This window comes from Lathamus discolor, chromosome 4, assembly GCF_037157495.1.
Source record: "Lathamus discolor isolate bLatDis1 chromosome 4, bLatDis1.hap1, whole genome shotgun sequence".
NCBI classification, from domain to species: domain Eukaryota; kingdom Metazoa; phylum Chordata; class Aves; order Psittaciformes; family Psittacidae; genus Lathamus; species Lathamus discolor.
In genome coordinates, this window is record NC_088887.1 from 31202726 (window position 1) to 31224610 (window position 21885).

Below are 21885 nucleotides of genomic sequence, written 5' to 3' on the forward strand. Positions count from 1 at the left end.
GGCGTCGCTGCCCCCTCCTCCCCACTCTCTGACCCGCCGCATCCCCGCTCCTTCCGCCACAGCCAGCTCTAAGATGCCCCGCTATGAACTGGCTTTGATCGTGAAAGTCATGCAGAGGGTGAGTGAGGGGAGGGGAGACGGGAGGGAGGGAGCCAGGTGGGACCCGACAGACACTCTCTCCCTGCCCCCGGCGTCCCCTCGGTGCCTTTTCTCGCTACCGCGTGCTGCCCGATGGAGCACGGGACTGCGCGGCCGGTCCCTTCCCGGCGGTGAGCGCTGCCCTCCCCGGCCTCCCCCTCCGCGCCATGCAGCGGGGCCGCGCAGCGCGCCTGGGACTGCCCATGTGTCTTTCTCTGCCCTTTCTCCCCTTCCTCTTTTTCGCTTTCCTCCCTGCTCCCTTGGAGAGTTTGCTTAGTTGCTGCCCTAGAGCCGCAGTCACCTTCTTTCCCCCCCCTCCTCCCGTTTGGTCCGCAGGTAAGCAGATCCCCCGCTGGGCGAAATCGATGCGTTTCTCCCTCTCTTATCCCGCCCTCCCCTCCTTGCCCCTTGCCTGGTGCAGGTCAACTTAGCCCTTTCCTTGCCCTTACGCGTTGGTGCAGGCAAGTCCCCCCCTTCCTCTGCAGCACCAGCGCTTCCCATTGCCGTGTGCCTCAGTGCCTCATCTCCCTCCTCCCCCAGCACCTGCGATGGCTTTGCTGGGCTCCTCTCTAGGTCGTAGCAGCCCCGCGCTAGGTCCCCTCTCCTCTGCGAGGCCTTGCGGGGAGCCTCGGTGGGGCAGAGCGAGGGCTTGCTCTGGCAAGCTTCCTCCCGCGGGATGCCAGCTCCAGCCTCTCCGGCCCCCTCCGTACCAGGGGAGTCTCAAGAATTAATCATTTCTTATTTTTACTTCCCTGCCGTTGCTAACACCAGTTGAGCTCCGCTGATACGGCTCCCCCCGTATCATCCACGGCAAGGGTTGCTAGCCGTTGCCGCTGGTTTTGGTGGCACGATGATAAGCCGTGGTGTGAGCGAGTGAGGTTATGTGATGCTCTGTTTTACGAGAGCTGAATCTGTGCAGGGGGTGTGTGCACTTTTGTGTAGAAATAATAAAATAGAAGCACCTCCGTGTAGAGGGGACCCTTTATTTGGAAAATAATAGCTGATACCAGCCCTTTTTTGCCGCCTTCTCTACCCTTTGTTTATCTGCTACTTTCCAGCTTAATATGCAGTGCTGGTGCTGGAACGTAGCAGCACTTCTACTAGGCTGTAGCCTTCTGATCTGACCCAGCACGGACATGCTTGCTCTCGCATTTAATCTTCATTTAAATGAACATGTGTATCTGTCATAAAATAGCAGGAAGCTAAATAGCTTTGCCGTATTTCTTTTGCAGTTATAGGAGCATGTCTTCATGTGTTATATGTGCTACATCTACTAGTACATTTCCATTCATTTTACATGTACCATCCACATGTCGGGGTTGGTTTTTTTTTAACTTGGCTTAACTGCAGAAGCTTGTAGTAGACTTCTCAGGTGAGTCCTCTAGTGGAGAAATACAGCAACAGGGAGAAAAAAATCTGGTGACATTGCTGCACCGCCTCGCAGAGCAGCAGTTGCTCTGACAAAACACGATGCCTTTGAGCTTGGGTTGTCAACATGTAATTATTTTTTCTTTTTCCCCACACTCCTCCCCATCAGTGTATGAGCCATAGGTAAGGCGTTGAGATGTTTTTTGTGAACATGCTGTTAGTGTGGGAGATGCATTATGCTGTGCAGACACTATAAATGCGGAACAGGGCAGAAAGTGTAGCAAATATGACATAATGCTGAGATACAAATGAGCTGACTACTGGGAAAGGATGTCAGGGAGTGCTTTCTGGTGCGAAGCATCATTGGTTCCTAAGATCTGAGCACAGGGATAAGCTTTTAGCTGCAAGATGAGCATGGATGCACTGAGGTTTTAACATCTGCAACGTTCTCCTCTGAAGTTTAGTATATTCTTTCCTGATAGATGTATTTTAAAGTGTTCTTTTAGCTCCATGGTTATGTTAAACTGCTTAAGTTTTGGTTCAGGTGTACTGCTGGTTTTAACCTACACCTGTTCTATTCTAAATGCTTTTTTTTTTTTTTGTTGCTGTTGACAGTACACAGATCTAGGTGGATTTTTTTTGTGTGTTCCAGTGTCTTGCTACTGCTGCTGTTCTTGTGTAATGAGAACACTTGGAAAAAAATTCCTGTAGTGGTTATATGCTTCATGGTGTTGCTGAATCCTGGGAATGGGGTTGCTTTAATGACCCCCTTAGCAGTGCATAATCTCAGCTGGAATGCTAACTTCAGTTAGCCAAAACATGGAGACCTAAATGTGTGGCTGATAAACCAGTCTGGAATTATGGAGTGACTAAATAACTCCTTACTTTACAAGTTGGGGAGATCATGTACAGGCCTGAATAAATTGTATTGCTTCTTGACACCAGTGTTTCTCAATGAAGCTACTGCGGACAAGGTGTTCACTGTCTGGCTGTGGCAGTCCCTCTGTGCAGTGGCTGTGTGCTGCAGTGCCTGCTTTAGTCTGAGGCTTGAGCAAGTGCTGACTCCTCTGTTGGTGTCTGTGGCATCCTTCCTCATCTCTGATAGCTCCCTTGCCTTGCAGGGAAAAGAAGAAAGTAAGCCGCTGCTGCTCAGCTTCGTTGCCCCCCAGGGCTGTCACTAATTCCTGTGAGCTCCCTGGCAGCTTGAGCACAAACCTCATAGTTACGGTCTGGTAGACTTTCACAGCTCTCTTCAGAGGCAAACTTTGTGATTCTGTGGGGTTTCCCTTACCCACAATTGTTTTTAATAGTTACTTTGGCATTTTCTTAGATCTAGGCAGAATAAATCCCTCAAATTCATTTTTTTGTTGCTGTAAACTCTGTTCCCTAGCACTGCTTGTGTTCAAGTTGGGGATTCCTCCTCATTTTGCTCCTGCATGTAGTTTCTGTTGTGAGCTGCGGAGCCTGCTGTGCAGCTGATCTCCCTATCCAGCTAGCCTCAGCATGGGCACAGGGTAAGCATGACCCCTTGGTCCTGCCTGATGCTCTGGTGTCTGCTTGGCAGACTCTTCAGCTTTCCTTTTGTGTCTTAAAAATGCAAGACTCAAAGGCTTGGGGGTAGGGAAAAGCAGCAAGGGGAGAAACTTCTACTTTCCAACTTTGTCATCAGTTGTCTGCGTGTACCTCTCACAAGAGGTTGTGACTTTGTTCTGAAGTCAGAACTGCGCAGTCTCCGTCCTGTTGTGTAGGTAGTGTAGTAGAAATACTGTATTTGTAAATTGCCTGTGGACAGAGTCCTTGATCAGCAGAGACCCCAGTCAGTCACTCTTGGGAAAACAGTAAGAAAAAATGTAAAAATAAAAAAGCACCCCAGAATAAATAAAACCCCATACTTCTCTGTGGTATCGCTGTATTCAAAGAGTAGCTGCAGTGAGGGCTTGTGTTCCTCCATGTGTGAGTATCTGGAGGACATGCTTTCGGAAAAGAAAGGTGTGAGGCCAGTGAAGTGACTGGAACTTAGAGTGGAAATAATGAATTTTGCCCACGTGTGTGCCTTTCTCAACTCCAACACGCAAATGACATAGTATGGTGAACTTGGGGAGTTCAATGGCAGACTTGCTATCAGTTTTGTGCAGACATATGTAAACAACATGTTGCCTACCCTCTAGAGCCTGAGTCAAAGACCACAGTTGTGGTGAAGGTAGAGGTGCAAAATGAAGACACAGCTGTTCATGTTCTAAACTTTACTATTCATAGCAAAAGATGAACTTCTAATTATTTCTGTCTTTCTCCCAGGAGAGTCATCTTTGGCTTTCAGCTGGGGGATTATGGCAGGGCAGGACCTTCAGCAGGAAAGGGTAGTGACCCGCTAGTGCATTAGCAGGAGTTGTGGCTGGCTGGAGAGAGCTTTTCAGAGAGCCTTCCTCTTCCTACCCTTCTCGTCCTGCCAAAACGCTCTCGAGAGCCCTGGGGAAGGAAGTGTGTGTGGGGGGGGAGGGAAGGGAAGGAAGAGCTGGAAATGGCTTCCTATTGCTCTGATGCTGTTTTACAGACTGACCACAGGGCGGCAATGCGAGATACCCTCCAAGAAAATTTGGCATCCTGGGGAACCTAGGACAGACAGAGAAGGTGGCGGTATTTCCATGCTGCTCTTGGTGCTGCTCGACTCTTGCTAGCGGGGACACCCGTCTTCAACAGAACAACTTTGTAACTGGAACTGAAGTGAATGGACAGTTTGAAAACACTTTATATTTGAGTAATTCGCTAAAAATTAAGTGTATTAATATTTTATTAGTGACATACTCTTTTCCCTCACTTCACCTGTAACAGATGACAAATACATAGTATCGGTGTCATAGTCTAAAACCTGATTACCTTGTATCAGTAAATACTAGACTAGCAGACACATTCACCCACCTCCATGCATCTGGGCTCTCAGTCTGACTGGCATGTTCACACAATGTAACTTTGTCTTCAGCATCTGTTTGTTGCCTTTGGAGTGGATTGCCATGTTTCAAAAATTTTCCCTACCTGCTGTGGAGAGTTAGCTATTTTAGGAAAGCCAAAGTAATGGGCAGTAGTTGCTTGACATCTTGAATATTGCACTTAATTGCTGTGTAGGCAGCTGCAGCAACTGGGTTTTTGATATTGTAGTTGCTAGGAAGAAGTGGGGCAGAATGAAAAGGGCAGTGAGCAGGCAGATACTGGTTCTATTTTCTTTCCTGTTTGGTGAATCTACCTGTTCCTGCAGTTGAATTGTACATATTCCCTGCCTCTCTCCTTTACTAAGCAGGTTAAAATTACACAGAAGTTTTCCTCTGTTTCCTTTGACTTTTTTAGTTGGCTGAAACAGGCTGCTCTTCACAATAGTATGCCTAGCAGGGAGGGACCTTTGTGTTTAGGCTGGTGCTGAAAAGAAGACCAAAGAGTTGGAACTAGAAGACAAGACTTGGAAGACAACAAGATCTAGTATTGACTCTGCTTGTAGGATTCAGCTTTTTGTTTTCTGCCTTAAGCATTTCCATAAGAACAACTGGATTTTTAAGTGTGTTATGCAGACAGCATTTCAGAATGATACCTTCTTGGTTGATGTCTGCCTTTTTTTCAATCTTAAGACTTGAGAGTGGTCCTTTTCTAAGTTTCTGCTAACTGTGGGATATGTGCCTGGCTTTGGTTTTAGGGGAGGTAGAGGCTTATTCTCTTCTGAAAGATAGCTTAAGCCCTTTTATAGCAGGTAGTTGACAGCAAGGTGAATTTGGCAAAGATGTCCCACATGAGTACTAAGCTGATGGTAAGAATAACGGACTGGAAAGCCTCTTGGTTTACACTGGCTTCTGCAGTGTATTGAGTGATATGCTTCAGTAAGCATAGGTAATGGGGTGCCCTGGTTAATTTTGCCACTCTTGTTCCTTAAGTTACAGAGCTGCAAGCCTGAGTGTTGAGGCAGGACTATGGGCAGGCCCTTGTGTCCATGCTGGGGCTGGCAGACTTGGGTGGGATTAGGCTAGCCCCTCTTCCGTGGAAGGAAATGACAGCTTAATCTTTCAGATAAGACTTCTTGCTCCTGTTGCCTAATTAACAATGTGCTCTTCTCTCGGCTGTGTATCTCTAATAATTTGTTCACTGTGCATATGTATACATGTGGATGCACCATGTATATGAGCGGGGAGATGTTTTATAAGCTTTGGCATGCGAGCAGATTCTGTCCTTCAGCTGTTGGGGGGAGAAAAAAAAAGGAGAACTTGTGATAAAATAGCATTATTGCTCTCCATTATTGTAAAAGACCTCAGAAGTGACTAATTTTTAAAGATATCCATCATATTGCTTAGAATCAGCTGTTAAATTCAAATATGAACGTGTGTGTATGTTTCCTTTCTTCTAATACATCATGCATATTTGGTAATGATGAAGGTTCTTGCTTGCTTTATGTATTCTTTCAGGAGCTGATTTCTCCAATTCTCTTGTTCCAGAGCCATAATGCTGGCAGTTTCCACCCCAGAATTACTGTGGTTGTTGATGATTATTGATCTAGTAACTTAGTAGCCTGCTCTGATAAAAAGCAAGATTATTCTTTGCACAGCTGCCCAGGCCTCTTCTGTTACAAGTCTCTGGCAATTGTTGATTATGTGGAAGCAGCTGTTTGATAGAGCTGCATATACTAGCCTCTGTGCTGCTTCTCCGAGGGCAGCAGGAGCCAATAGGCTGCCCAGTGGATCAGGAGGAGTATTACTGGTAGAGCATTCTGGTACAGTATTCTGTGTAAGAGCTGATAAGAAGCTGAAAGGGGGAAAAGTACAAAGGAGGACATATCTGCAAAACATAACTAGTTATACAGGAGTGGAACAGGAAAGATGGGAAGTAAAAATATGGGAAGGAAGGCAAGATCTGTACAAGAGAAGGACCTGTAATGTGGGAGCATTAGTGCAAATACTGGTGCTGGAAATGAAAGAAAATGCATCATCCCTTGTGAGAGAGGGGAAGGAAAGAAGCAGATAATGTAAAGGAAGGTAATAAATCCTAGAAATACGATTATGGGGAACTACATAGAAACTATTCTGCTATTTCTTACTTTTTTATAATTTTTTTGTTTGTTTAATCCTGGTTTGCCCACTTGCAAGCCAGCCCTTGTGCTTCAGTTATGCAAATATCTATGGAATAATAATTAAAAACAAAGGTAGATGCAGAGCATGGATACAGGAAGGGAATGTGTTCAGTGGAGTTGATGTGTTTGAGACTATTAGAATCGTTTGCTAGCTTTTCGTATAGGTAATTACAAAGCTTGATGTAGAATAGCACCACTTGTTTTATAGCCAAGATCTTCTTTTGATATCTGACAATCATCAGGAAGGTGCAGGAGCACCCAGCAGACTAGGAATCTTGGAGGGTCTCGCCAACTAGATCACATCTTTGTACTTTGCAGCTAAAGAAAACCATCTTCAGTAGTGGTGGAGTTTTTGCAACACTTTCTGATGGTGTGCTTCTAACAGGGTGGTAACATTGGTCCTTGATGTTTGGAACACTTGATTATACGGTCCCAAATACTCTACAGAAATGAAATGTTTGCATGTTTATGTTTGTTTTACCCATTCTCTTGCTGTTTATCTTAGTGACTAAGTAATTCATTGAATTAATTTAGGTAAATAGTGCTTGCCAGTGGCAGTGAAATGATTGTGCTTCTGAACTTCAGGTTGCCACAAGAACGAATTTGAGTCTTTCAGCTCAGTGTCCCTCTGCAGAATCCAACTTAGTATGTAAGCTGATGTCTTGGCGCACTTGCCCGGCAGGGAAGTTCTGCCTGACTGCCATCTCCTGGAGGAGACACCTCTTCCCACCTCTGTTAAATGGCTTGCTTTCCCTGTTTGCTCTGTTGTGCTCTTTACTTGGTTACTGTTGACCATGTGCCTTCTTGGTACCCTCTGTCCTGTTCTGCTTCCAGTTCCTGTGTAGAAGGAAGAATGTCATCTGCAGTTGCAAAGAAAAGCATGGTTTCTGTGCTGAGGGATGGAACTGCTTGCAGTGGCAATCCGTCTTTGAGCATCTGAGCCTCTGGTGGTGATCTACTTGAGTTATGGCAGAGGCAAGAATGATTCTGTTTACTTGCCAGAGAAGAGCAGCCCAGTTCCTCAGCAATGCTGAGCGTTGGCTGTACTTTCTGCTCTCTTCAGAGAACCCAAATAACTTCTGGCACCCATGTGAACAAGCTGATTCTTTGGGCTGACGAGGGGAAGAGAAAGTTCTTACCTGCATATTTTCTTCAAACTAATAGTCAGTTTATCTTAACCTGATGGAGTACTCTTTCTTAAGACCCAAGTAAGGTAACTACAGTGTGTCTTGGTAGGCATGGAGAAGATAGTCTTTGTGGTGTCTCTTTATTTAAACAAATAAGAAGGAACTATCTCCTTCTGTCCTCAGCTTAACACACACACACACACACACACACACACCCACTCACCCCTTTCCCTTGTTTGGAGTTTTTTTGGAGGAGCAGTGGAAGCAAATAAATCCATTATTCGTGACAGTGCTGGGGACTGACTCAAGGCAAAAGAAACCATTCAAATGTGCATGCCACAGGCAGTGGCAAGAAGTGGCTTGCTGAGACACTGCTAGTGATGCTTGTTTCAGAAAACAAGCAATCTTCCTCTTGCTTTGCAGTTCAACAGTACTGTAGTTTCTGTTGTGTTTACAGAGTGCTGAATGAGCACTGCCATAAAGCTGCATCCTCTTTCTGCCTTTTTTTTTTTTTTCCCCCTCTCTTTAATTTATGACTCGGTGGGAGACCTAACTGGGTGTATACACTTGGGATGGGGGGAAGAATGCTTAAAACCGAAACCAACTACATCGATCTGCTGCTCTAAAACTGACAGTCACAGTGCTCTTCAGCTTCAGTTGCCCTTACAGAACTCCAGTAACTGCTTCTGTAATAGCATTACGTTTCTGTCTGGCAAATGCAGTGTTGTTCTATTTCTTCTGCTGAACTGCATGCTGTGAGGTTACTTATTTGTCTCATGTCTCCTTCAGCAGTCCTTTAGAAAAGGATCGAGAAGAATGTGTTGAGGAGCAAGCTTCTTTTTCTGATGCTACAGTTAAATGAAGACCAGGACTGGAGCGATTCCTGATACCCCAGACAAAAAAGTGCACTGTGTGTTCATAACTCCTTTGGGTGACTGACTTGAACCTTGCACCTCAGATTGAACTTTTATGCTAGTGATGATCTATAGAGTTGCCTCTGGGGCACCTGTGTTCTCGAAGGCCAGCAGAAGTGTTGATGCAGCAGAGCACATGTGGCAAACAGGTTAGTCAGGTCATTGCTGGTTTGGGTAACTTGTAAATGTGGTACTTTTCTACTTCAGCTTGTTGAGCTCCTGGGAATGCCAGTCCAGACCCTTAAGTGAAGTTATTTATTAGATGCTACAGGTCAACTTGTGCCTCTGAGCTTTTCTGCTCCCTGTGACACATGCTGTTTGTCTCAGGTGGGATTCCTGCCCAGCTTTATTCCTTAGCTCCTGATTTACAAAGGAAAGGCCTGAAACTGTGGTCCTGGATGTTGATGTCCTATTCAGCAGCTGCAAGGATGGCCTCTGCTTTCTAAAGGGTGTGTATTACATAAGGACAAGTATCCGTTATTGTTAGCAGTTCAGTTATTTGTATCAGTTACTCCATGAAGAACAGTTGTGCTCCTTTTTTGTATTCCAGAGTGCTGCAGTAAATGGAATGAAGCTTTTTCCTCTTTTCTTTTTTTTTTTTTCCTCTCTGAGATAGGCTGCCTCAGAATGCCTTGTGTTTGCTGTGGAGCACGTAGGAACTCACCTGTGTGTCTGTAGCAGGTAGCCTGCAGTGGAGCAGCCCAGCCAACACACTCAGGGAATTGGATGTTGTACAGGCCTGCTCAAGGCATGAGAGATTGTTGGATTGTTATTTTCTGTGTAGGTGTTGAGCCTGGCGATGTGGGTATATTTCTTCCATGCAAGTGAGTTGTCCAATAGGTAAAATGCTACCAGCATGAGTTAACATTACCGCTGCTTGAAGAAGGTGGAGAAGAAATCTCTTGCTTCTAAGAAAGAACCTCAAAACTACTTTGAAGTCTAGGAAAACAGTTAAGTATGTACTTTATTTGCTAACAAATAATAGCAGTGGATGCTCCTGTGTGATATGTGGGCATTTGCATCCTAAAAATAACCCTTAAAGCGTTTGCCATTGGGACTGATTTTTTTTTAACTGTAAAAGAAGAAGAAAGTCAACTGAGAAACTTCCCATCTGCTGAGAAGAGAAATACACTAAGCAGAAAACAAATAGTTGCTTTAGGGCTGGAGCAGTTTGATTCTGGCATGCTTAAAGACCTGTTTTATTAGAAAAGCACTGTGGAGAAAGTTTTCCTTTAAAACAGTCATAAAAATTTCTCCTAAAAATCCCACCCTAAATCTGCTTCACATTATCTGATATCTCTTCAGGGAATTGCTTGAGACTTTTTTTATTATAGGACAGGCTGCCCGTTGGAGAGACATATGCATTGTTTCACCAGAGCTGTAGCCCTCTGTCTTCAGACAAGAGGGAAGCACATTGTTTTGTGTCTTTGATATGATCCAGCCAGAAAACAGCCTTAGGGGGAAAAAAAAATCAGTCCTTGGCAGCAGTGTAGTCTTTCTGTCTTTTTTGTTTTCTGTCAGTGCCACAATGTAATGCTGTTCTAATAACTTGAAATTAAACTCGCATGGGGCGTCTCAGAAGTCCTTCTTAAGACTTGAGGTCATAACTTGCTGAAAGTTCAGAGGGACGAGTCTCATTTTTGTAATGAAAAAAGTTCCAGGGTTATTTTAGAATTAGGTCTAATAAGAAACTGGTACAAGAAGCTACTTTAGTACAGTAATTTAGTGACAGTGCAGCAGATTTGTAGCAGCTACTGAAAACTTTCCACCTTCCTGCTCAAGCAAGCTGAACCCTGTAAAATTCAGATGTTGATTACAAAGGTGATGTTTTGGGTCCCTGTAGGCTGATCATTTCAAGTGCATGGTCTGGCTGTGCCTTGAGGTGGAAGTGCTCAAGAAACTTCACGTATTGTTTATCTGGGTTAGAATGAGCCCATTGTAGTTTGGCAAAGTATCCTAATTGAGAAATGTCACAATTTATTCAAGGGCAGCTGTATCTAATACTTGCACACTTTTCAGTGGGATTAAACATGCTTGTAGTAGTTCTACTATGGGCTTGGTATGTCTTGTATCAAATAGATGTAGTTTTAACAAATATTTTTATTTATTTATGTATGTTATAGTATAATATAGTTTTGCAAGGTCATTGATTAACATACAGGGGAGATGGTGGAAAGTGAACTAAAGTTCAAGTCCAACATTTTCCAGTAATGGAACAGGACAATAGGAGAGGGAAAATATCAGTTATTACTATTTCTGTAGTTTGCCCATTCCTCTGATTTTCTATGCGGTAGTTTTCCTTCTTTCCAGTCTGAGGAAAGTATTTTCTTCCGCTTTGTCCTCTTTAAAATACTTACAATTTTGGTATAAACATTGCAATGTAGTTGCATTTGAAAACTTCGCTGAATATAGTGAAAGATGCAAAACTGTTGAAGTGTTATTCAAAGGTGCTCAAAACCAAGAATAGTACATTATACGTGTATCTGATTGTGTCATACGATCTGAAGTGTTCATAACTTTGTATTGGATTAAACTAATAGACCATTTACCACTTCATTTGCGGGTGAGGGTAAATGTGAATCCTTCTATGTAAGGATTTAAAATACATCTGTGGTTTGAGGCTTATGAGCATGGTAAATTTGGCACAGTACTGTAATCAGTCCATGTTGTGCCATGTCTCCGTAGTCTCTCTTTATTGGCTATAACTTCTGCAGAATGAATATCTGTATTCTCATGTGGGTTTGTGGTGGTGGTGGGGAACCCTTGTTATCTTCTTTGATTCTGAACTACTCTTGAAAACAGCCGGCTTATGTGAATATCATGAATGTGAATTTCTCAAGGCTGAAGTTGTGGTTTGCTGTAAGAAGCTGTTTTAAAAATACATTTTTCTTACTGAGAAATGCACATTCTTGCATCAGCACCATTACTACCTTTAGTAATGCACAACGTAATGTAGAGGGGGAAATGTCTGCATTTTCAGCCTTGACTGTAGTTTTTATTGTGGTCTCTCTGAGAATTTGTAATGTTTTTATTTGCTCTCTTTTATTTTTTTTAACATAATGAATATGCTGCAGGGATTCTGAACAAGAGCCCACCCAAATACTAGAATGTTACATGATTGCTTTAGTTAATCATAGGTGAATTAATAAGGAAATGTGAGCTAACCCTTCTACAACTGAAGTGGAAGGGGGAATGCCTGGAGCTGTTGCTTGTATGACTTCTAAGGCTGGCAGACCTTATGGTCAGAAAAAAGATGCAGTGCAGTGATTTTAATTTATTTATTTATTTTTTGTGCCTGTATTACTTTTACCAGTGGGTGGGAAAGAGGAATGGAGTCAGACCCTGTTCCCTACTCTTCTGTAATAATCTTGAATACTAAAGGTTTGAGTTCTGATTTTTAGACTAAATGAGGTCTTTGCTTTGGTCTTCCCGTTGCTGTGCACATCTGGTGTAGGAAGCAGAAAAATCTTATGTCCAGCACTCTCTAAACCCATAAAGGTTTGGGTGTATACACCCAGGACAGGTGTATAGAGGATACCTCCCAAAGTGTAGAAGGAGATAGGATAATCCTATCTTCATAGCAGGAGTAAGAGCTACTGTGCAGCTCTTTAGTGCCTCTTCCTCTCCAAGCTGTTTGGTTGTCTGCTAGCAAGTTGTATTATCCCCTTCCATCCTTTGAATACTTCAGACCTGCTTGCTGAAATGAGTGCCTGTTTCCTGACATGCTTTGGTAGAATTGGGTGTGATTGAGGGTTCAGGAATAGAGTGGCAGGGTATGCTTTGCCTTGAAACTCTCTACCTCTGATGTTAGTGATCCTCTTAGTGCTTGGATACACATAGTTAATGCTGGGAACTGTTTCCTGGCATCCTAGCAACTGTGACTGCTACAAAATCCATCCGGTTCTCTCCTATGTGCGTAGGGTGCTCCCAAAAAATGCTGAAACCATGCGGGTGTGAGGATCAAAATGCACATAGCAGACAGAAATACCCTTAAGCCAGATGTCAGGCATTGTTTTGTTTTTTGCCCTTTGTTTGAATGGGACTTTTTTCTTCGCTTAGATTACATGGGATATTGTATGAAGAGCTTTCAGAGTAAAATATAAGTCTGTAATCATCTGTACTTCAGACAGGTCCAAACTCATCTGAGTAACCTTGATTTTTTTTCTTTTTTTTTCAGCTGACCTTAAATTTATGTTGTGTTTTTGACAGTATTGGAACTTCACTTTGATTTTTAGCTCTAGCAGCCAGCTGGTGTCTCAAATGCGTGCATGTGATGGGAGGATCTATGAAGATTTGTGGGGTGCAGTGCTAGGGCAATACAGAAAATGACTGGCCAGGTTAATGCTCCTTAATGGCTGTTTTTTGTTTGGTTTTGTTTTATTTCCCTAAGATTGCTTGAAAGAGGAAAGGCTATTTAATGACTTGAGAAGCAGACTTGTGAGACTCTAAAGAAAAAGTAAACGTATTTCTGTTCCTTGCCTTGTGGGGAATTTGGGTCATTTTATACCCCAGAATTGCTGCGTCCCTTAAAGTACTTGTAAACATTAAAGTTGACCAGTAAAGGGCATTGCTGCTTAGTTCTACAAGTATTTAATTATGTCTGTTATGGATTGCATAAATACAGCAGAAAATATAAGGGGGAAAAAAAATCTGTGGTGTTCAGTCATTGTTTTACTCGACTTCAAATTTTTTCTCATTACTTCATGAAATTCTTCTCTAATTCAATCTTTGTCTTTTGTCTTTGCTGCCTTGCAGGGTTGGTACAGTAGGCCTCACTAAACTTAGCTGCAACTAAGAATTTCTCCTACATCAACTGAGTTAAGGCTGATGCTCTTGTGGAATGTGGATTAAAAGTGCGTGCTAAGTTCCAAATTTCCATTTGAGAAGCGGAGAAAGTAAATGTACCACAACCACCAGCATCAGGACAGCAAACCAAGGGACAAAGAATTTGATCCACAGTGTTGATATATGTTAACTGGTTCACGTGTTGCTTAAAGACATTTGCTGGGGGGCGAGAAGTGGACGTCAGCTGTGCGAAGGCATTTTGTTTACAAAAATGAGGGCTTCTTTGGAAACAGCAGACATTGCCATTGTGGTGCTGTACTTCGTGCTTGTAATGTGCATAGGTTTCTTTGCCATGTGGAAATACAATCGGAGCACCGTAAGTGGCTACTTTTTGGCAGGGCGTTCTATGACCTGGGTAGCTATTGGTGCATCTTTATTTGTGAGCAATATTGGAAGCGAACATTTCATTGGGCTCGCAGGATCTGGAGCGGCGAGTGGATTTGCAGTAGGTGCATGGGAATTCAACGCCTTAATGCTTTTGCAGCTTTTAGGATGGGTCTTCGTCCCAGTCTACATCCGGTCGGGAGTATACACCATGCCTGAGTACTTGTCCAAGCGTTTTGGAGGGCATAGAATTCAAATATATTTTGCAGCATTGTCTCTAATTCTTTATATCTTCACCAAACTCTCAGTTGACTTGTATTCAGGGGCACTTTTTATTCAAGAATCGCTGGGGTGGAACCTCTATTTGTCAGTTATCCTCCTTATTGGAATGACTGCACTGTTGACTGTGACTGGAGGTCTTGTGGCTGTCATCTACACAGACACGCTTCAAGCTCTGCTTATGATTATTGGTGCCCTCACACTTATGATCATAAGTATTATGGAGGTTGGTGGGTTTGAAGAAGTTAAAAGAAGGTACATGTTAGCGTCGCCAAATATTACGTCTATCTTGTTAACCTACAACATTTCCAATACCAATTCCTGCAATGTTGACCCAAAGCCTGATGCTCTTAAAATGTTGCGTGAGCCAACAGATGAAGATATTCCCTGGCCTGGATTTTTGTTGGGGCAGACTCCGGCTTCTGTCTGGTACTGGTGTGCCGATCAAGTCATAGTTCAAAGAGTTTTAGCTGCAAAAAACATTGCTCATGCCAAAGGATCCACTCTGATGGCAGGCTTCTTAAAGTTGCTGCCGATGTTTATTATAGTTGTCCCAGGAATGATTTCACGAATACTGTTTGCAGATGATATCGCCTGCATTAACCCGGAACACTGTTTTCAAGTCTGCGGGAGCAGAGCGGGATGTTCTAACATTGCCTACCCACGTTTGGTGATGAAACTTGTGCCGGTTGGCCTGCGGGGACTGATGATGGCTGTGATGATTGCTGCACTGATGAGTGACTTGGACTCTATATTCAACAGTGCCAGCACCATATTCACACTCGATGTCTACAAGCTGATTCGGAAGAGCGCAACGTCTAGAGAACTGATGATTGTAGGAAGAGTCTTTGTTGCGTTCATGGTAGTTATAAGCATTGCCTGGGTCCCGATAATTGTAGAAATGCAAGGTGGTCAGATGTACCTTTATATCCAAGAGGTAGCAGACTACTTGACCCCACCAGTGGCCGCTCTGTTTCTTATGGGTATCTTTTGGAAGCGCTGCAATGAGCAGGGAGCTTTCTATGGTGGAATGGCCGGGTTTGTTCTTGGAGCGATCCGGTTGATACTGGCATTTATCTATCGTGCTCCTGAGTGTAACCAGCCGGATACTAGGCCAAGCTTTATCAAAAACATCCACTATATGTATGTTGCGACAACTCTGTTCTGGATCACGGGGATTGTGACCTTTGTAGTAAGCCTCCTCACACCTCCACCTACGAAGGAGCAGGTTCGGACAACTACTTTCTGGGCCGTGAAAAACAGGAATGTGAAAGAGAGCACTGCAAAGGGGGAGCTGTACAAAGTGCAAGAAAAGAGCATTCTCAAGTGCAATGAAAATGCTAACCATATAATGCCAAATGGCAAATCGGAAGAAAATATTAAAAATATTAAGCCGGAGGATATCAATCTTCTGGTTACTTGCAGAGATGACAGCAACCCAGTGATTTCTGTGAGTCACTCTGAAGTCGAGACACCAGTTGATTGTTATTCGAACGGACAAGCGGCTTTGATGGGGGAGAAAAAGCATGAGGAAGAGACTGATGAGAGAGAGAGACATTTGAAATTCATAGATTGGTTCTGTGGCTTTAAAAGTAAAAACATGAACAAGAGAGCTGTTCGGGAGGTGGAGGAAGAGACTGTTTGTTTACAAATGCTGGAAGAGACTCCAAAAGTTAAACTATTACTAAATACTGGACTGGTCTGTGTCTGTTCACTTGGAATATTCATGTTTGTCTATTTCTCTTTGTGAGTGAATAGTAAACTTTTAAGGGTATGGCTAAACATACAGAAGGTCTCTAGAGATTTTTTTGTTTTGGTTTAATTTCTTTTCTTTTCAAATAACATAACTGCAACCCAGGCATTGTTTACGCTATAATTGTAAGATCAACTCAACTTTAGCTTATTTAGAGACCATTTGAGACATGTTGTCCTATCTCTGCTGAAAGCAGAACCTGTTACGTAGTGTCCTTTCCCCCTTTTGCCTTTTTCTTTTCCTGTTTGCAGTACTAACCTTTTGGTTTTTACATGTACATGTGTATAAATATACCAAAGGCAGGCAGGTGGCTGTGTTTGAAGTCAGGCAGTTACATAGCTCAGTCAGCATTAAGATAACAACTTATCATTTGCTGATGTTTAAAATCTAAATGATTAAAGCTGTGTTGAAAGACTTTTTTTTTTTTTTTAAATGTAGGGCTGTGATGCACGTCGCTGTGTAGTCATTCTTTGTAACATAGCTATATTACCTTGGCCAACTTGGCACTCTTTAATTTTGTTCACTGCTTTTAGGTTTTGTTAGTTGTTGCTTTGTTTTTTATGGTTTTGGTTTCTCATTTCTCTCATAGTAACAACAGAAAGATATTTTGTCTCATCTTGTAGCACTTAAACCATGATAGCTGTTAGTAGCTTTCTGTCTTTTTTCCTCTGTAAGAAAATCCACTGTAAATTCCATTACTGAAAAGTTGCTGTATTTAAAAAAAAAAAAAAAAAAGGACAAAAAAGAAAAAACAAACCAAAAATCTTGGAGATGACAAACTGGCAATGGAGAAGGGGGGGAGGGAAAAAAAAAAAGAAATACTCCTTGGTTAGGTTTTGTAGTATGTTGAAATAGAAGAGTGTTTATTCAGCCTCCTCAATGTCCAAACCTTTAGTACATAATTAGGGTTAGCCTCTTTCTAGAGGGAAAAAATCTCTGCATAGGTTCTATCACATGAGGAAAAGAAGTGTGAGACTTGGCAGGTCTTCAGTTTGGTAAGAACACTGTAAAATAACTTCTCTGCTGTGTATGTGTTGAAGGGCAATATGCTGCCCTTCAACAGGACAGTACTCTGCACCCCTGCCGTTTTAGAAGGGCAACACTGCATCCCTACCATTGCTGCACACTGAGTCTAAGGGAAGAAAACCAAGTGGGAAGACAAGAGGCAGGGGAAGTGAGGGAAGGTGGTGGAAGTGGTCCTTATTTTCCAGAGTCCTTTTGCCTCATGTCTTTTCCTGCTTCCTCTTTCTCCCTATCAGACCTTTTTTTTTTTTTTTTTTTTGGTAAGGAATGTCTCCTGAGGGATTCAGTGTCAGGAGATAAAGAGCATGTGCAATTGTAATCTGTGTCAGCAATTGAGGTCTGCCCTTACGATTCTTCAGATAGAAGTGAAACTTTTCCCAGGTGATCAGTAGGTCTAGAGATGCGGAGGTTCTTCTGAAGGATGGATGCCCAAGGCAGGGATGAATGGTTTCCAGGTGTGGAGGATGTGTGTGCAGTAGGTTGGTGGAACTCAGCAGACCACAAGGTCCACTTCTCCTTGGTAAAGCAGGAGAATGCGTTGCTGTCCAGGGTGCTCTTGCCCTTATGCTAAACCAAGTCAGGACCTGTTTTGGGGCACAGAGGCCAGTTGACAGTGTGTGGCTGCACTTGTGTAGTAAACTCCCTTATCCTCCATGACAGAGTTGTCATATCCAGGCTTCCTGTGAAAATGATTCCTCTAGTAGTCTTTGCTCCAGAGGTTGTCTGGGGATTTGTGAGAGCATGAACTGGCTAGGCCAGAAATGGACTGAGGGACCATGCTGACAGTTCAACAGCATTGATTCAAGGGTCCAGCAATGTTTCCTTGGCACATAAAAAAGAACCAATCCCTATGGGTGAAATAGTTATGTTGCGATGAAATTTGGGTGCATTCTGCCTTTGACTGCTGGAGAAAATTTGCTTTCCAGTACAGTGGTGCTGTAAGCTGCAGGCCGTCCAAATAGTTTTTAGTAGTATCATGTATAATACATATTTTCAGAGAAAATTACTAACTTCCATTTTTGGGGGGTTTTCTTTGGTGTGGTTTTTTTTGTGGGTTTTTTCGTTTGTATGTTCATTTTGGTGTTTTATTTTTAAATCAACTGAATCCCATTCATTCCAAGACTTTAAACAGAGGCTGAGGTGCCCTGCCTTTCTTAACTTTTAGTTGTTGCTGCTGGAAAGCAGACTGTTCTTAACTGGAAATACTGGAATAAGTGTAGGAGTACAGTTGCAGTATATGTAGAAGAGGAGAGTTGCCTTACCCGAGTCTTGGTGTTAACAGCAGTGTGACGAGACACATTTTCTTACGGTTTGTGTAGCTGGCTTCATTCAGAAAAAGTGTTTTAAGTTGTTTCTAATGGTGAAGTATGTGAAATAAGTAATGGCATCTCGGGTTGCTTCATTAGTAGGCTGAGTCAGGAAGGACAGTGCTATTAGAAAGCTGTAAAACACAGTTGATGATTATTATTTTTTTCCTATGCTGGATAAAGTAACCTAGGGCAAAATTTGACTTAGTGGGATGAAAAATAACTTGTGGAGGGCAAAGATAAGTCTCAGTCCAATAATACCTTCTTGAAAAGGCTGGGATCTGGCTAATATGCCTAATTTGGTACAGGAAAAGAGACTCATGTAGCAGGCACTGTCCCTTAGTAACTTGGCATGTCTTTCTATTAGCGGCTGGTACTTGGATTTTCTAGACCAGTCCTTTCTGCTCTCAGTACTAACAAATGCATTGCCACCTAACCTGTGAAGCCAGGTTAGCTCAGGGACCCTTATGCTTGGCTGCTGGTGCTTCATCTGTGCTTGCTTTTTTCCCAGGGTGCCTTACATGGTTATGAAGCTGAAGGCATGGCTTTTATAGCCACTTGAAGAGTGGTTTGCTTATAATGGCTTTTCCCAGCTCGTTTTTCCTCCTCTCTGCCCCCCAAGTCTTTTGCTTTTTTAAAAGAGAATGCTGTTTATAGAGGATGCCAGTATCCTGTTCAGTGTAACTACAGTCAGATCCATGGTGAATTTACCCTTTGACAGCGGTAGGGAGTCAACAGTCCTTCACAAACGTTACAGTGCAGCCTTTGACTGTTGAATCTGAGATAATCCATCTTCCAGTTAATGTCTTCTTACTTTTGCTAAAGTAACAAGTTGCTGCATTAATCACAGTGGCAATTGGCAGTCAGTCAGGATCTTAATAAAGTAATACTTTGCATCCCCCCCATCTTTAGACCTATTATTGTGAAGAAGCTTTTAAGCAAATTATTTCTCCAGTGCTTTTTCAGTCATTTAAAAATGTTTCTATGCTACTCTCTGCCTAATGCCAGCCTCTTCAGTCTTGCTGTTTTCATGTCTTAGATGTTGTAGAACTTGCTAATGTTTTTTGCTGAGTATAACCACTTAATAAAACACCTTTATTAGAAAAAAAACCCCATATATATATATGAATATATATATATGAATATATATATAGATATATATAAGGTTTCAAGCAAACTGTCTGTTGGTGAGCAAGTACCTTGCCCTGTGTTATGGACCTTAGTATAAGAAGTTGCTTGAGGATTTTTTTTATAGCGTAAACATGCCTTTGCTAATCTTCTAATCATGATCTACATGGAAGAGATGTTAATCCAGGTTAATGTTTCGGTATAAACACCAACTTTTTGGTCCAGTAAAACTACAAAGTGTCTCCCATAATGGACAATCAATTTCATGAATTCTAATGCCTGGCTGCCTCCTTGGTGGGACTGGCTAGTCATGCAGGGTTAGATCCAGGAGGACACATGTTTCTGTCTTGTAGCGGCTGGTTTATTTATTGCCTTGAGCTTAGAATGATGTCTTGAAAAACTTATTTTGGAGTGACACCTTTTTTTTTTGTTACTTCCCTTAACTTATTTTTCTGTTAAGATATTTGAATTTTCTCTCAGAAATTTGTTAGAAGCCTTTTGTTTGAAAGAGAGGCTTCTTGAGAGCTTTGGGAGACTGTTCTTATTTAACTTTTTTTTTTTAAATGACTGATTTGATGCTATTCTCTGCCAAAGTTTAGTTTTTTGGTTTTTTATGATTTTTTTTTTCCTGTTAGCTTTTACTAGAACCTGAAAGGAAACGGTGAGAGATTGTAAGAAATTAAAATGGCCTTCAGTATGCCGCTTGTGTATTTTCTACTTCTCCACTTCTGTGTTCCCCTTTCCACCCTAATCCCAGAAGGTCCAGCATGAGACTTCTGATGCGAGTACTGTAACTGAGTAGTGGAAAGGATTTCCCACAAGGTTACAGTATAGTGTGGGGAGAGCCATCAAAGGATCTCTGTGCAAGCACTTAAAGAGGAAGATGCTTACAACTTTAAAACTTACAGCTTTATTTTTTTTATATATATATTTTTTTAAATCCTAAGATAAAGGAGGTGTGGGGAGATGCTCCCTTTCAGAGAACAGGATACATGGAAGAAGTTGGAGTTCCTAAGCTCTAGCTTTCTTGAGGAAATCTTTGGATTTAGCATGTATAGTGAAGCAAAATACTCACCTGTTAATTTGGTATTCTGTATGTTCTGTGCCCTTAAATGTAATTGTTTTGAAAATAAAACTAACCTTGGTATGTGGTGTTAAAAAGCAGATGTGTGTGCAATGGTTTAATTTTTTTTTTTAAGGAAATGTTTGTATATAATTAAATGGTTTAATGTGCTTTAATTGGCCTAAGGTAAAGAGTAGTCCTAGAATGTAAACATATATAATTAGGATTTCTGATTTCACTGTGAGATCTCTGAACTCTCTTGTTTTGCAAAGTGGTTTGTTTTGTTTACAAAACACTTTCTATTGTTTCTTTTATGGTGTTGGTTTAAAGGCATTTGCTTCTCTTCTAATATTCATGATATAGTGACATCTGGTGACACTTAGCATTATCAGTTTCACTGTGTAAAGTCAGACACTTTGAGCAAAAATGGTAATGATATGACAATTCTCTGTGTCTATGAATACACGTTTTTAAATGAGGTGGTTATAAAAATAGTTGCTGTGCAAAATGTTAGTAGTCTTCTTCTTCAAGAAGAAAGCAAATTTTCTAATATCACTAGAGCAGTCTCTTCATTCATCTTCTTATTTTTAAAGCACAGTGTCAAAGTGATGCTGCTTTACCTTTATCTCTGATATAATTTTTTTAGGTATCTGTGAAGTACTTTTGTTTTTTGTTGCTGTTGTATTTTTCTGCAGATTTTATATAAAATACCAGTTAATGAACTGCCTTTTTGGTTTTTTATTTTTTGGTTTGTGTGGTTTTGGGTTTTTTTGTGTTTTATTATTTTTTATTTTCTTTTTTTAACTATTCAACTAAACTACATTTCAGACCAAAACCAAATGATATCATAGAGCATTTGAAACCTGCGTTTTTTTTTTTCCTTGTCTCTTGTGTTTTGGTTGGTTTGTTTTTGTTTTAATAAGCCAAATGGGCATGTAGATAAGATCGCTATAATGGATCCAGGTCTCTTTTGGTAAAGTGTTATTTAAAGGTCTGTTAAGATCTTATAAGACAATATACTGAAAAAAATTACTGTAGTAGGAATATAGATTTAGAAGTGTTACTGAGATTAATACAGCTTAAGTATATTGTAAGTTGCTACTGTCCTTAATGACAAGCTTTTTGTCATAGAAATGATGTATGATAAATTAATTTTGGTCTAGTGTATAGAATTATCATATTGCTATAAATCTTTGAAGTAAATCTGATGCAAAAATTTCATAGTTAGCATTGCTGGCCCTGTGTATACTGTTCTTTGTATACTGTATGCATATTATTTTGCCTACTGCATTAGTCTTCAAACTAAAACTCTTATTAGAGAGTATTTGGATACTTCAGACTGTGTTTCTTGCAGTTTACATTTCTTTACCATGGCATTTTGTCCTGTCTAAAAGTATTGTATGGAAATGTTTAAAACTTCTGTACAAAGTTTCAATAAAAATAGAGAAAAAAAACCCCAAACAACAACAGAATAGATATTTGTGAAGCTATTTTGGAAAGCCTGTCCGTAACTGT

The 21885-nt window shown here is 41.6% G+C and overlaps 2 protein-coding genes across 7 annotated transcripts in view; both read left to right on the forward strand.

The window, feature by feature from the left end:
• Window positions 1–32: 32 nt before the first annotated feature.
• Window positions 33–21830, forward strand: SLC5A3 (solute carrier family 5 member 3). Of its 6 annotated transcripts, XM_065676871.1 has the most exons (4): window positions 8509–8797; window positions 8976–9097; window positions 9433–9603; window positions 13404–21830. In XM_065676871.1, the coding sequence occupies exon 4, from the start codon at window positions 13705–13707 to the stop codon at window positions 15844–15846; it is 2142 nt and encodes a 713-aa protein (XP_065532943.1). In that variant the 5' UTR covers window positions 8509–8797; window positions 8976–9097; window positions 9433–9603; window positions 13404–13704; the 3' UTR covers window positions 15847–21830. The 6 variants fall into 6 exon arrangements, with proteins under 6 accessions (XP_065532941.1, XP_065532943.1, XP_065532945.1 ...); XM_065676873.1 differs by lacking the exon at window positions 8976–9097; XM_065676870.1 differs by lacking the exon at window positions 8509–8797 and having other exon boundaries at window positions 8845–9097; window positions 9433–9598.
• Window positions 36–21885, forward strand: part of MRPS6 (mitochondrial ribosomal protein S6) — a 46348-nt gene continuing 24498 nt past the window's right edge. Inside the window, exon 1 of the mRNA XM_065676906.1 lies at window positions 36–118. Coding sequence (XP_065532978.1) covers window positions 74–118 — 45 coding nt within the window. The 5' untranslated portion in view covers window positions 36–73. The remainder of the gene's footprint in view (window positions 119–21885) is intronic.

Bases quoted from the DNA above. Each gene is read 5' to 3' on its own strand.
- SLC5A3 (XM_065676869.1), top strand. From the start codon at position 13,705: ATGAGGGCTTCTTTGGAAACAGCAGACATTGCCATTGTGGTGCTGTAC.